Here is a 15,006-nt window from a genome sequence, read left to right on the forward strand (position 1 = left end):
TCCACGGGCGGCTCTTTGTGCAGGAAATAAATAAACAAACAGATAATGTTCCGGACTGGAACTATTAGCCTAACGAAGTCAAGGCAGTTCCAGTGCTTAAATGTGGATTACACGGCGGGAAAGCCTGTTGTTTAACCAGTCTGACACTTAATTTCTTTTTTCTCCCTCCCCCACCCCCCCTTCTTGAAAAGCGAGCGAGCGAGCTGAGTTAAACATATGGATTCCTATTGTTAAGAAGTATGGTTGCTTTCGTTTCACTAGGTCCTTGAGTGGAATTAAGACTACTCCCCTCCTCTCCTTTCCTCCCCTGCAAGGCAGACATGACCTAAAGATGAACCGAGTTTGCCTAGTGGCGGTGTTCATTTCAGTTGAAAGGAATGTTGTCAGTGCTTTCATAAATGTTAATTGAGATTTGTTTGCAGCGTTAACCAGCGGAATGCCTCAAACCAGCTAGAATGTGCGATTCTAGAATAGAACGATTATTCTAGAGAGCTGGGCTTTTGTGACATACAGACATACAGCTGTGCAGTAAGTCTTGCTGGCTCACGTTTTCTGCACTTACACTTGGTTTTCCCTCTTTCTGTCATGAAGGTTACCATTAAGGGTATCGAAAGAGAGCTCATCTGCCCAGCATGCAAGGAATTATTTACCCATCCACTGATCCTTCCTTGCCAGCACAATGTCTGTCACAAATGTGTGAAAGAAATACTCTCTGCATTTGAAGACTCTTTTGCTGATGGAGGCTCTGAATCCTCTAATCAGAGTAGCCCTCGAATTCAAAGCTCTTCTTCCAGCATGGACAGGATTAGTAGATCAGGTACGTATCGGAATTTTTGCGTGTTTTCCTTATTTTATGTGTTCGACTGACTTGAGCCGAATTGCGTCTGCATTGGTAAAATGTCTTCCCGGTACTCCTGATGCAGTTAAAGAGATGACTTAGGGATAGTGCGAGTCTTGTTCATTCTGTGGCAAGAACAATGGGAATATTTTTAAGGACAGTGCACTCTATTTCATATATAATAGATCAGTCTTTGTGGCGTCCTGTAAATCTTTGTAACCATTGTATTTGTTTATTCCTGTATTTCAGTTACATTGAGACGCAGTAGCATCATGTTCAATAGCGTCGATGTTGAGGTGTAGATTTCAGCAGTTTTATTGCCTGTCAGTGGTACTGTTGAGGTGGTTCTCTCAGGTTTCGGCCAGCCTAAATTGAGTAGTTCGACTTCCTTCTGAGCCTCTGCAGACTTTGCAAATGATGGTTTTGTCCTACCCAATTCATTACGCTTACAATAAATCATTTTCCATAGATGATGGTTATTGCACGGTTGCAGAATTGGGAGACAGATGACTGTAAGAAGACTGCGCTAACCGCCTCTTCCAGTGTGGTCTGCTCTGGAAGCTTTAAGGAGCACTCCTCATGCTCTTTGTGATGTCACACTAGAAAGATTCTTACAGCTGTTGTGTAATCCACAGATGAGTTGTTCTTTTACACAGATACATCGAAAGTACTTCTTGAAAGAAACCTCATCTTGGCTTTTAGGCTTCCTTCTGACGTAACTGTCCACTTTAAAACCGCAGTCCGCAGTGATCTGGAAGAGTCGCCCACAAGACAAACCCTAAAGCTGTGTCTTGTATTTCGTATGTTACTAACGTTCATCATCCCCTTCCCAGTTTTCAAAGCTCAAATATTTTATTTCACCCACTTCTTTTAAACAACTCTTGAGTTGTTAGTACTGGTACTCTTTCAGGATCAGTTTGATAAGCAAATGCTGTGTTTGCTGTAGCTTGGCAGGTTGAGGCTTGCATCATTTGAGGGAATCCCCAAACGAAATAGCTAGTTGTCTTCATTACAGTCCTGTTTTCTGGATATGGGGTGCACAGCCCCACAATCACTGTTTAGCTCTGCATACATTTCAGCTGCTTTCTCAGCTCTCTCTACCTGCAGCGTTATGTGAAGTTTGAATGAAGAGAGCCCACTGGTGACTGCCATCTCCCAAATCCAAGTCTAGTCCCTTTTTTCCTCAGTAAGCATGATGTTCTGTCACGGCATTGTATGCATGGACTGAAGCGGTCACCGGTTTCCGCTGCAGCTGTCCACTACGTGGTTTTACAACGTGGACATCAGGGCACCAGGTTGGGTGCCTAAGGAGTGGTGGGCGCACCGTGGGTGACCTGACCTCCTTGTGAGAACTGTGGCTTGCCAAGCGTGGGAGTATCAGACAGGCTGTGCGTGGGGACCAGGCCCCCCATGCTGCTTTCAGCAGTGTAAGTAAGGAGGTAATCCTTAATCTTCCGTGGAAAGCTGCCCTCCAGCTTGCTCTCTGTCGGGCAGTAGAAATAGTGATCTAGCATGATGGGGTGCGCAGGCAGTGCTGTGGCACCGTCCACGCTGTGCACAGAGGAGGCAGAGCTCCCTTGGGAACCTGACATTTAGATGCTACTAGATGTCACCCATACTGTTCTGTTAATGCAGTCTAGCTGTTCTGCTCAGAACCTACAGAAAAGCATGAGACCAGCTGAGTTTGAGACTGACATTTATTCATGCTCTGGTTGTGGCTTCTTAGCTGATAGTGATGCATAACTACCATGGGGTACATTTTGAAGATTTTTAAAGGAACTAGTTTCTTACAGGAGTGTTGGTTTGTTTTTTTAAAGAGACTGGAAAGGGCGTGAGAGGTAGGGAGGTTTTGGATTGTTGGGTGAAGCACCCACAGAAGAGTGACACAAGGCAAGTGTCTTTTGGATAGCATCAAAGGACACTTCAAAAAGAAATGAAGCATCAACATTTCTGATGGGAAGATCCTCACTAAATACAGATGGGACCAAATTTCACTTTCTGAAGAAGAACCAATTTCAACACTAAGAATTCAGCTTGAAGTCATACCTCTATTTACAAATTAGTTACACCAACATGCAGTCATCTCAAGGGGATCTTAAAACCATGCTCCAGCTCGAGAGAATGGTTTTTTATTTCTTTGTAAGGGGAGGCTGAGAGGATACATGTTAAGCCTAAACACTGGCTTAACCTGCTTCAGTAATACATAAAGGACTAATTTTGACAGTTGTGCCCTGTGGGTTCATGAGTGAGACATGGGGATGCACTCTCTGTTTGATAGCCTCAAGAATGTTACCCTGTAAATAGTTTTTGGGTCTGTGTGAGCCATCCCCTGGAACAGGCTCCAAAGAATCCCTAGGCTTGCGACTTGACTTGAGCCTTGGATCACTTTATTTTGGAGAAGAGGGGAAATTTGTGCATAGCTGTTTCGTAGGAGGGCAGCTTCTCTACTGTCCCCTTTTGAAATGAAAAGAGATAAGCTGTACCCTTGTGTAACCATGCAGATCTGGGGTTCCCCAGTTCAAGGTAGAGGAATCTCTCAGACATAACCGTCTCAGCATCCCCTTTGGTGTGCGGGGCTTACTTAGCAGCCCTCCTTTATCAAGGCCGTTCAGCAAGGGCCAAGTCAGCCTCTACGTATTTGGACTGAATGATTTGGCTGAGATTTCGTACTGGTGATATCTAGTTCTCTTGTTTTCCTCTTTAGATTTTTATGATGCCTCTTGGGGTAAGCCAGATAAGTTTGACTCGGCCAAAGCAAACTTCAGGGAGCTCCAAGTTGGCTATATTTGTCTGGGAATAACCAGTCTCACTCTGGGAATAGACATCTTACACTTCAGCGTGTTACGAAGCTGTTGCTCTCTATGTGGGCAGCCAGTTAGCCTAAAACCAACTGGTTTCCGGAAGGTTTTGTGTTTAGTCTTTTGAAAGGCTGCGGCTTGAGTGCATGCAAAACTAGACGAAGAAGATAGGATTGGAATAGCTAAATTAACCTTACCGTAGAATTAAGTTTGAGAGCAGTAGTTTGTAATGCCCCCTGAACTCAGACATTACACTACCTTGTCATGGCAAATGTATTCTCTTTGGCTTGGCAGAGTGCATATGAATTGGTATTGTACTGGTTTGGATGATGTGCTAGGATAGTTTGAAAATGGTTCATAAATTCCTGTGCTTCTCCCTTTAAAATCTAAACCTCTTCTGTTTACACTCCTCCTAAATCAGGATTTGGTGTCTACACAGGCAGAAAACGTAATTCACTGACTCCTAGATCGAGTCTGTTTCCTTGTCCGGGTTGCCAGCGGGATACTGATCTCGGAGAACGTGGCATCAATGGCTTATTTCGCAACTTTACTTTGGAAACCATTGTGGAAAGATACAGACAGGCAGCCAGGGCAGCCGTTGCTATTATGTGCGATTTCTGCAAACCTCCACCTCAAGAGTCCACAAAGAGCTGCATGGACTGCAGGGCAAGCTATTGCAACGAATGTTTCAAAATACACCATCCTTGGGGAACTGTGAAAGCCCAACATAAACATGTAGGACCAACCACCAACTTCGGACCCAAGGTAAGTATCCCGTATCTTACAGAATTTGGGTTGCAGCATTTGCATATAGCTTCAGACATATCTGTGCAATGGTAATTGCTTTTTGGGACCGTTGTTCCTTTTTTGACTATTGCTGTTATTCATTGAGTGAACCATAAGCTTTTGTTCTTGCTGACAGCATGACTGCAGTTTTGAACATGTCTGCCTGCACAGATGATTCTCCTGAAAGTTTCCTTCCCTCCTCGCACCTCCCCCTGAATCCAGCAGTCAATGACAATGGGATAGCTTATTGCATATTCTGCTGAATGACAGTCTTATGTACCAAGGTGCTAGCGAGACTGGTGTCTTTGGGCTTTTCACCATAGACTAAGATAACATTTGGGGCTTGAGAGTTGGTTTCAGAGATGGTTTGCAATTTTAGCTTAGTGTGTCCATATTTATGCTACTCACTTCTATTTTTGAGCCCTTTCCTGTCCTTTCTTGTATGTGTGTGCGTGTGTTAAAAGATGATGCTTTTAAAGCTTGACTGTTGGCACTGATGTCGTGTTCTCCTCCCTGACATGACACTGAAAAGCTTTCTCAAGAGCTTCTCTTTGGTAACATGGAGTAGATGGACCCAAATGTCTTTCAGTGCTCTGGAATGAGGCAAAGCATTTCTTTTTTTTTAAAACACACACGCACACATGTGCACAAGCACACCCACCCACACCCACCCACCCCCTTTTAGACGGTTTTATCTGTTGCTTGAGCTTGGAGTTGAGCAGCACTTTTTTTGCCTCTTCGAGCAGTTACTTCAACGTGTTCAATTTTTGAAAGATTACTTTTAGCAAACACCAGCTTTTTCGCAATGCTGTTTAAGCTGGTACTGGAATTAACGCTCAGCATGAACAACTTGTAATTGGAGTCAGACAGAAAAAATGAAACACTGGAGCCTTTTATCTTTAAAATGACTGTGACTGGGGGTGTGGCTGCATTTCATCTGTTGCTCCAAGAGCAATGGCTATGTGGCTGATCAGAGTCTAGCTTAAATTTAAATCATTACAGTATTATGTCAACTCCTGCCTTAAGACAGTTCGTAGTTGTTTCAAGAGATGCTGGCATGGACACAGTTAAATTTGACAGCGTGGCTGTGTTATATATTGCATTCACAGCTCTGAACAGGAGTGTAGGGAGCTTGAGGCACACAAACAACTTCAGGGATTAGCAAAATGGTTGATTGCAGTATGGAGGCTACATGATGTGTACACAGACATCGCTACAGGTTTACTCACTGTGAACCTCGTGAAACTGTGTGTGTTCATCTGCTGGCTTTCACTGGCATAGACAAATATAAAAGGTGGAAGATAAACTGAATATAAAGAATCCACTGATGAAATCAGATGCTGCTGTGGGGTGATTTAGTGTTTTGATGTTTTGTTGAGCACCTCAGTTTTTGGAAGTACACCTGCATTCTCTCTGCTCTCTTTTTTTTTCAGATTTTGATGTGTCCAGAACATGAAATGGAGAGGGTAAACATGTACTGTGAAATCTGCAGAAGGCCTGTTTGTCATCTTTGTAAACTGGGTGGATGTCATGCAAACCATAGAGTAACAACCATGAGAACTGCCTACAAAACCCTTAAGGTAAAAGTAAATATTGTTGGACCTGGCCTTAAGAAGGGGAAAAGTACTGAGCTTCTGGTGTAAGGGCAAACTCCCTGTGGCAGGAAGCCAGGATGTGTGTTTAGAGGACACTGAACCAGTCATGAGGCATGCTGTTGTGCAACATCTGTTAATATCTATATTAGTGTGACATAGCGCACTTCTGAGAAACTGTATTTTCTATGAGGCTTGAAACATAACCTCTTAAAAGTCCTTCCACCTTGTTTTAGCCAACTAAAGTATAGCAGTACTGACCAATGCAAAAGGTTTAAGCAGTTTATACTTTACAATCTAGCTTTTTTAAGGTAAGTGTCCTTGTGGCTTGGATTAGCTGATACTTCAGAAGCACTCCTGAAAAATTTGCATTGGAAGTATCTGTTGGGACCTTGTATGTTTCTGAAGTTGCATAGCTGTTAATTCGCAGTACAACAGGGAAGACTTGCAAACATTGCTTTGTTGTTAAAGAATGATTGCTTCTACCTCCTCTTCTTCCTTCTCTTCCTCTCTTGCTCACAAGAAAAAAAAAAGGGGGGGCGGGGGTGGGGGGGAAGACCAGACCAGCCTGCCTTGTGCTCTTTGGCCTCCTTGCCTGTTTGCAAGGCTTTTCCTGTACAGCTGTTAACTCTTGCAAGTCAGGAAATGCAGAGACACTCATAAGTTCATGCTTTGAACCACTCATTCTTCTAGCAAATCTTACTACAAATGAGTTAATAACTAACGTGGCTTTTCTGTAAGTTTTAGTAACGTCCTGAAGCCTCATGTTCCTAGCCTAAGAGAAGGTGGCACTTGTGGCTGGGGAAGACTGAGCCAGCTGAGGCTGTTACCTCTTGTCCTTAGAGGCTGTTACCTCTTGTCCTTAGAGGCTGTGCCCCCAGTCCTGCCCACATCAGTGGCCTGATGTCCCTGTGCAGTCATTGCGGGTCACTGAGCAATTCTCCGCAGGGTTGCTGCTCATAACTGGTGGCAGGCTGTTGTCCTTGTAACTAGATAAAGCGAGTGCTAGCTGGATGACCTGCCTGTGCTGGTTGTCGGTTTGGGTGGGATACCCTTCTTCTGCTAGCTCGCTGTTTTGTTTTAACAGGAGAAGCTTTCAAAAGATATTGAGTACCTCATCAGTAAGGAGAGCCAGGTGAAAGCTCACATCACACAGCTGGATCTGCTGCTGAAAGAAACAGAGGTAAGAGTGTCTTCCGTGTTGGCTGGGGATAGCCCTTGCAGGGACACAGCAGAGACTCAAACTGTTTTCACTGAAGTGCTTCAAATCCTTTGGCTTTTTTCAGTTAGCCAGTAAAACAATTTCTGAACAGTTTGTGTTAGTCCTGAATCACAAATGGTAAGACCTAATCCTGACAGTGTTGGAAATATGGGCAACATACAGAGGGAAGTTAAGTTTTGGGTGCTGCTGTAAATTTAATTGAAAGAAAGCTTGTTTGATACCTTAATCAAAGAGAGGTGGGTTAGACTTACAGCTCTTGTGTATTAACGGTGCTTCACAATTTACACTGGCTGTTTGCCGCCTTGAGGATGTTGCAATAAAGTCAGAATGAAGAGTCAAATCTCCCTGCAGAAGAGTCAGAGCTGGGAGCTCACGTACAAGCTGAAAAACACAATGGCAGAAATTGCAGGAGCTCCTGGCCCTGCCTGTATCTTGATAAAGATTGTCTCTGTGCTTTGTAGTTCCTTTTATCCAGGGCACTAGTTAGAGGTGACCCTACCGTTCTGAGGGCATATGTGAGAAGCTGGGCTGGACCCCCATCGCAGTGTGGTTGGGGAAGGTGGAGGAGCACCTAGCTCTTGGGCATGAAGACTTCAGAAACTGACCTGTTTTTACAGTGCTTTTCCATGAGCTGTTTAGACACATGCTATGCGTAACTCAAGACATAATCAGAGGAATACTTTCCTGCTCTTCGTTCTCTGTGTTGATCCAGTAAACGCTCACTAGCTTGGGTGCAGTGCTGATCACATTTTCAGTGCTGATGGGCATAACAAAGCTCATTAGTCTTGTCTGTCAAATGGATGACTAGATTGCTGTGATACCTTGAACAACTTGAGGTATGTTTCTGTACGCAGCCACAGTGCTGTGGAATCTGTCTAAAATGTCTTTTGTTCCCTCCTAGTGCAACAGTGAACGAGCTAAAGAAGAAGCATCTCAGAGCTTTGAGAAATTATCTCATGTCCTAGAAGAGAAGAAGTCCGCAGCTCTTAGGGCAATTGAAACTTCTAAGAATTTAAGGCTGGAAAAATTGCAAACGCAAGCAGAGGAATATCAAGGGCTCCTGGAAAATAATGGCCTTGTAGGATATGCTCAAGAGGTGCTTAAAGAAACTGATCCATCTTGTTTTGTTCAAACAGCAAAACAGCTTCATGACAGGTATCTTCATTATCTTCTGTTTGAAGTACAGATACTGTTCCAGGATGTCTGGTCAGTCATATTCTTTTGACACCTGCTAGCAAAGTACTGAATGCAGTACCTTGTATTGCAAAGGCTCAGAGATGGTCCCAGTACCGTTCAGTAGAAATTGCTACATTACAGTGTGCGTTAAGAAACAGCAGTCAGGAGGGGCTCTGTCCTGTGACAACACGTGGCCTTGTTCAGTAGGACTGCACTGGAAGGGTAGCCCATTCAGCTCACTGACACATTCCTTTGCTCAGAGATTGTATCGGGTATTTGCAAGTTAATCTAACAGGTCTCTTCTGGCTTTAAAGTCTTTGATCTTAATAGCTGTTCTCCATTAGCGCTTCACATCTATTTTGTTCTTTGAACATAATGCCCCAATTGTTAAAATGCTCTACCAGCTGAACGATTACCTCTTCATTATCTTTACACTGATACCTTTACACTGCTGTACAAAAGACCTTAAATTTTGCATTTGAATTCTGTCTAGAGAGACAGAAATTTCTGGGAGACATCAGTAAGTACATGAAAACAGCACTTTTTATAAAGCAAAACCTAGCATTTTTAGTTTAAGGAATGCACACATGTGAATTCCCTTTTCTCTGTTCTGCCATCCCTTTGCTTCTGTGCTTTCAGAATCCAAAAAGCTACTGAATCTCTGAAGAGCTTCAGGCCAGCAGCTGAAACTACTTTTGAAGACTTTGTGGTGGACATAGCTAAGCAAGAAGAGATCCTTGGTGACTTGTCCTTCCATTCCAATGGTAAATTGCGAGAGCATCAGGTCTTTCTCAAGTTACGACTTGAAGGGCTTCTCTGGAAAGAGGCAAAACTTATGCAGGGCTGCAGCTGCAGAACTCAGTCTTGTGACTTGCATTGTCCCTTCTGTCTCTGTGATCCACAAGGCATTACCTGGCAGCAATGCTAGCTTCAGCTTTGAAAAAGAAGCTAAGATGCCGTTGCATTCAGTACCAGTTTACATTGGCTTCCAAAACATTGTAGTTAAGTAATACTAGGTCTTCCTAGAAGCTTTTTGTTAACATGACAGAAAAGAATAGGCTTTTAGATGCTTTTTTAGCTGCCAGCAAAAATAAATAATACAACTTTCGAAGTAAAAACAGAAAGTAAGGGATTTATGTAAGTGCATGAATGGAACCATCCTCATCTGTACTCTTTAACTGATTGAGTCAGATTTCTGCCCCCACCCCCACCCCCCGCAAGTGCTATAGCCACTCAACAAAGGGCTTGTATGGTTAATTCTAAAACAACATATATCTGAATTTGAGGGTTTTTTTCTCCTGAATCTCTGGCATTCCAGGTCTAGAAATACCAGAAATCAATGAAGAGCAGAGCAGAATGTACAACAAAGCTCTGATCAGCTGGGAATGCCCTGGGAAGACAGACTCAGCTGATATCTATGTTCTTGAGTATCGTAAGCTTAATGGAGAAGAGGAGAGTGCGACGTGGCAGGAGATCAAAGTTTGCAGCAAGAACAAAGTAATATCTGATCTTGATGATGACAGCTCCTATGCCTTTAGAGTTCGAGGATATAAAGGGTCCATCTGTAGCCCTTGGAGCCGAGAAGTTATTTTGCGTACGCCTCCAGCTCCAGGTATTGGGTTTTCTTATGTCCACAAGGTGTTGAATCTGTGTCTGTCGGTGTCAAGAGCTGTAGGTGGTTTCCAGTAGTTCCCAGACTTCTACTCTACTGTTACCGGTTGCGTAAATGTTTAGAAGCACTGTTAACAAACAGGTTAAGTAGGTGGCGTGCTGAGACCGTTTTAGCTTGCATGACGTTCCCGGTAGCCTTTAAAAGTGAGAAATTCTGATGCCAGCATGACTTAAAATGTAGTTTATAAGCACAGAAGGCCAAATACTTAACTAAGAGGAAATTTTTTTGGATACTGTTTTTCAGTTTTCAGTTTTCTTTTTGATGACAAATGTGGGTACAACAGTGAACATCTCCTGCTGAACCCAGGAAGAACCTCTGTGGAAAGCAGGGCTGGATTTCCTCTACTGCTGGGATCTGAGCGCATGCAGGTCGGATGCTACACAACCCTGGATTACATCATTGGCGACACCGGGATTGCCAAAGGGAAGCACGTCTGGGCTTTTCGTGTGGAAGCCTATTCATACCTGGTGAAAGTGGGAGTTGTTTCTAGCAACCAGATACAGAAATTGTTCCATAATACCCATGATGTGACCAGCCCAAGGTAAATTGCAGACTCTTGCTCAATACATGTTTTATATAAGGAGATGGCTTTTTAAAAAATAAGTTAAGAGTGAGTCTGGTCGCAATTAGTACACAAGGTGAACCTAACTAGTGGAAAGTAGCTTGAAGGATATGCTGTAAGCAGGTTGTCCTGTTCATCCCATGCTATTAGCAGAAAGGTGTTGTAATTATCCAGAGTCCTATTTTCATTCTTTTTGGGAAAGAAATGAGGTTCCTATAGATGTCAAGATGTGCCAGTTAAAGCAAGAAGGTAAAAAAAAAGCATCACTTGCAAGATTGAAGCAATGTTTAATTGTCAATAGTAAGACTCTGCCTTAATTTCCTTAGCATACTAGGTTTGGCAGCCATTCAGAGGTACAATGTTCACTGTGTGTATCTGTGTATCTTTGCTGTAGCTTGCGTCACGGTGGATTCCAAGTCACTGGCTTATCCCAGGCTATACGCTTGCATATGGTACTGGAGTGCTACTGTTCCCAAGCCAAAGTACAGTGGACAAACCAATAAAAAGATTTCAGCTCTGAAGTATGGTTGTAGTAAGCCTGGATGTGTCTAGGAACTGCAGGCTGGGAAGCTATCTCCTGAGGACTCTTAACTTTTTCAGGAATGTAAAAAATGTATCAGCTTCCTCCTGTGTAACATACTGAAAGTGTAAGAACGCCTGTGTCTTGAGCTGCTTAAAGCCAGACGGAGGCTTTTTGCAAAGTGAGAAATTAGATCCTGATTTCCTGATTTCTTTTTCCTTATCCACACAAATACCTGGAAAACTTTGGCTGACACAAATCCAATCTCCCCCCAGACATCCCAAAAATGCAAACCTAGCTAGGGATTGTCGGCACAGAAGAATGTGTGCTTCTCCAGTGTGTCTTCATCTGGTGACAGAAGTAGGGGGCAAAAGCATGTAGACTGAACAAATCTGGCCACAAACTTTCCCCAGTAACCAGCTGGGAAACAGGGGTTCATGGAAACCTCCAGGCAGAGCACTTTAAAAAAAACCCAAACCACCAAACCAAAAACTTAAACCACTACTTTTTGTGTTGTGAATTTTAAAGACAATGTAATACAGCAGTGGTGAGGAAAACTCATAGGACAACAGTCATGTTAAATGTATTTACTCGTGTCATTTAACATTATGTAAATGAAGTTAAACATACCTTGTCTGTAATCATTAGTCATAGTCGCTAAATTACTTTTCAAGTTAACTAATTTGCTATACCTGTAGGTTCATTAATGATTACCTAGCATGAGTACATTTAGATACATCCGCTCCTTAGTAAAGCCTTCTGTGGTCTTGTCCTCGTTAGTGTTTAGCTGTTATTTATTGTCTGAAGTGGCCCAAGTGAGTGTTCTCCACCTACTAAATGCGTCTTCCCTCCTGGCTTAGGTATATTTTTACCCCACAAGGTTTTGCAGGTGACCATGTGGTGTTTCTTGTCTTACAAAAATGTTTTCTCCAGTTCACATCACTGATCCCCCTTCAGAATCTGACAAAAGCAAATGGTTGTTTTTCTGTTCTAGATACGAGCAAGACAGTGGTCATGACAGTGGGAGTGAAGATGCCTTCTTTGACTCACCACAGCCTTTCACACTGGTCACTTTAGGCATGAAGAAGTTCTTTATCCCCACAACACCTGCTGCCCCCAAGGATCCAGCGAGCAGAATCCTTCCCCTGCCATCGTGCTTGGGCATCTGCCTCGACTGTGACAAAGGCAAGGTGGGGTTCTACGACGCAGGCCGTATGAAATGCCTTTATGAGTGCGAGGTGGACTGCTCTGGCATAATGTACCCAGCATTTGCCTTAATGGGTGGTGCAGCAGTTCATCTTGAGGAACCTGTCACAGCAAAGTACGGGGAGTACCACGACGACATCTAGTGCAGTGATCTCTTCCCATTGCTGTTCTGAGGTGGAAGACGAGAGAGAGCAGAAGAATTCTACCTTAGTTTTCACTCCTGATTAATTACATTCTGTCCACATGTTGCTTACAAGCCTCTGGGTCATGCTTTTTTTAAACAAACGGTTCAGACACGTCCCACACTAGTGGGAAATGTTCTTCCAGGAACTCTCCTGCCTTTCTTGTGATCTGTGCAATGCTTTTCTCCACAGACTTTCTTCCCAGGGGGAAGCAGGGAAGAAGTTTGACTAGCAACCAAAATTACTCTTCGGGGGTAGAAATCTACCTTTTGTGTAACGTAAATCCTTACATAGTCAGTTTTGCATTTAATGAAATCAAAGCTGACAGCGTGTGATTGCCATTCTCCTTTCAAGAAATCTGCCTGAATGCCTCTGAGGGGTCAAATGCTTTCCAATTAACCCCTGAGCACCAGGGGTTGGGCCCTTCAGCACGAAAGAACATTTGCAAAAATACAGTATAAAGCAGGGAGAAATCAGAACTGCAGCTGAACGTTTAGGTTTTATTTGGAAAGAGGAGGGTAAACTAGAATCTGATTGCATGTCATATGCCTTTAATGTGACGGTAAGCTAAAACTCTAATTCTGACACCTGGTGTCGTGTAGTTGGTGGCATAATGGTAAGTTTCTTGACTCTTCCAGGCTTTTACTATAGGCTATATAAAAATATATAAAGTGCAATTCTACCTTAAACATCAGACTTACTTTAGAGTCCAAAATCAGAAGTGTTTGCATGTGTGAGTAATTGTACCTGGTATTTAGGCAAAAGCATATGAGTTACTGACATGAGTAATAATATGTGAACTTTTAAAAAAACATCAGGTATTTCTTTTAATACTTGTTTCTATAAGTTAATTTTTGGATCTAGTAGCAGCTTGGTTTTTTAGTAAGAATGTTAAAAATGCACTGATTAAGTTCTGAGACCCGATTTCTGCCTTAAAGGATGTCTCACCTCAAATTTCTGTTCCTCTCCTTTTAAAAACTGTATCACATAGTAGTTTTGTGTAGAATCATAGAACCACAGAATGGTTTGGTTTGGAAGGGACCTGTAAAGATCATCTAGTCCAATCCCCCTGCCATGGGCAGGGACATCTTTCGCTAGATCAGGTTGCTCAAAGCCCTGTCCAACATAACCTTGAACACTTCCAGGGATGGGACAGCCACAGCTTCTCTGGGCAACCTGTTCCAGGGTCTCACCACCCTCACCATTAGAAATTTCTTCCTTCTATCTAATCTAAATCTCCCTCTTTCTGTTTAAGCCCTCTTTATATATTGAAAGGCTGCAATGAAGTCTTCCCTGGAGCCTTCTCCAGGCTGAGCAACCCCAACTCTCTCAGCCTTTCTTCACAGGGAAGGTGTTCCAGCACTCTGACCATTTTTGTGGCCCATTTTACATCCCCCAGTCTGTACTGATACTGGGGATTGCCTGGACCCGAGTGCAGGACCTTGCACTTGGTCTTGGCGAATCTCACAGAATCACAGAATCACTAAGGTTGGAAAAGACCTGTAAGATCATCAAGTCCAACCATCAACCAACACCACCGTGCCCACTCATGAGGTTCACATGGGCCTGCTCCTCAGGCCTGTCAAGGTCCCTCTGAATGGCATCCCTTCCCTCTAGCGAATGAACTGCTCAGCTTGGTGTCATCTGCAAACTTGCTGAGGGTGCACTCAATCCCACTGTCTGTGTTGTTAATGAAGATACTAAATAATACTGGTGCCAGCACAGACCCTTGAGGGACCCCACTTGTTACTGGTTTCCACTTGGACATTGAGCTATTGACTATAACTCTTTGGACGTGGCCATCCAGCCAATTCCTTATCCATTGAACAGTCCATACATCAAGCCCATCTCTCTCAAATTTAGAGATAAGAATGTTGTGGAGGATCGTATCAAAGGCCTTACACAAGTCCAGGTATATGACATCTGTAGCTCTTCCCTTGTCCACTCGTGCAGTCACTCCATCACAGAAGGTCACTAGATGAGTCAGGCATGATTTGCCCTTGGTGGACCCATGTTGGCTGTTTCTAATCACCTGCCTGTCTTCCATATGTCTTGACGTATCTTCCAGGAGCATCTGTTAGGTGATCTTACTGGGCATGGAGGTGGACTGCATCTGTTTATAGAAATCTACGTAAAAAAACATGTGGGTACTTGCACTGTTAACTTGTGTTGTGGAAAAATAAGGCTATAAAGTGAAGGATGTTTCTTATACATACTTGGTGCTTTCTAATTTGGGGATATGCTTTCTAATTTGGGGATAGTGTTGCATCTTGAGGAATGTGTGTGAAGTATGCTTACTAAGTACGTGTATACAGCTGTAGAGCTATGAAATGGGCCCTGAAAATCACAATACACTTAAATGAATGTAGGTCATAATGCAAAACCTTTGTGTGCTTTGCTGTCTGAACTGTTGTACTGATCTGACCTGGAGTACACCCCTCCAGTGTCCTCT

General features: G+C 43.3%; 1 protein-coding gene across 1 annotated transcript; it reads left to right on the forward strand.

Annotated features, from left to right (window-relative positions):
• Positions 1-594: 594 nt before the first annotated feature.
• LOC132320892 (E3 ubiquitin-protein ligase TRIM36-like) lies at positions 595-12,515 on the forward strand (the record flags this gene model as incomplete). Its single annotated transcript, XM_059834525.1, has 9 exons — positions 595-821; positions 4,080-4,401; positions 5,856-6,002; positions 7,102-7,197; positions 8,138-8,391; positions 9,052-9,176; positions 9,731-10,024; positions 10,328-10,625; positions 12,161-12,515. Coding segments are annotated over 9 exons (2,118 nt in total), but the record flags the coding sequence as incomplete, so codon positions are not given.
• Positions 12,516-15,006: the final 2,491 nt, after the last annotated feature.

This window comes from Gavia stellata, unplaced genomic scaffold (assembly GCF_030936135.1).
Source record: "Gavia stellata isolate bGavSte3 unplaced genomic scaffold, bGavSte3.hap2 HAP2_SCAFFOLD_34, whole genome shotgun sequence".
NCBI classification, from domain to species: domain Eukaryota; kingdom Metazoa; phylum Chordata; class Aves; order Gaviiformes; family Gaviidae; genus Gavia; species Gavia stellata.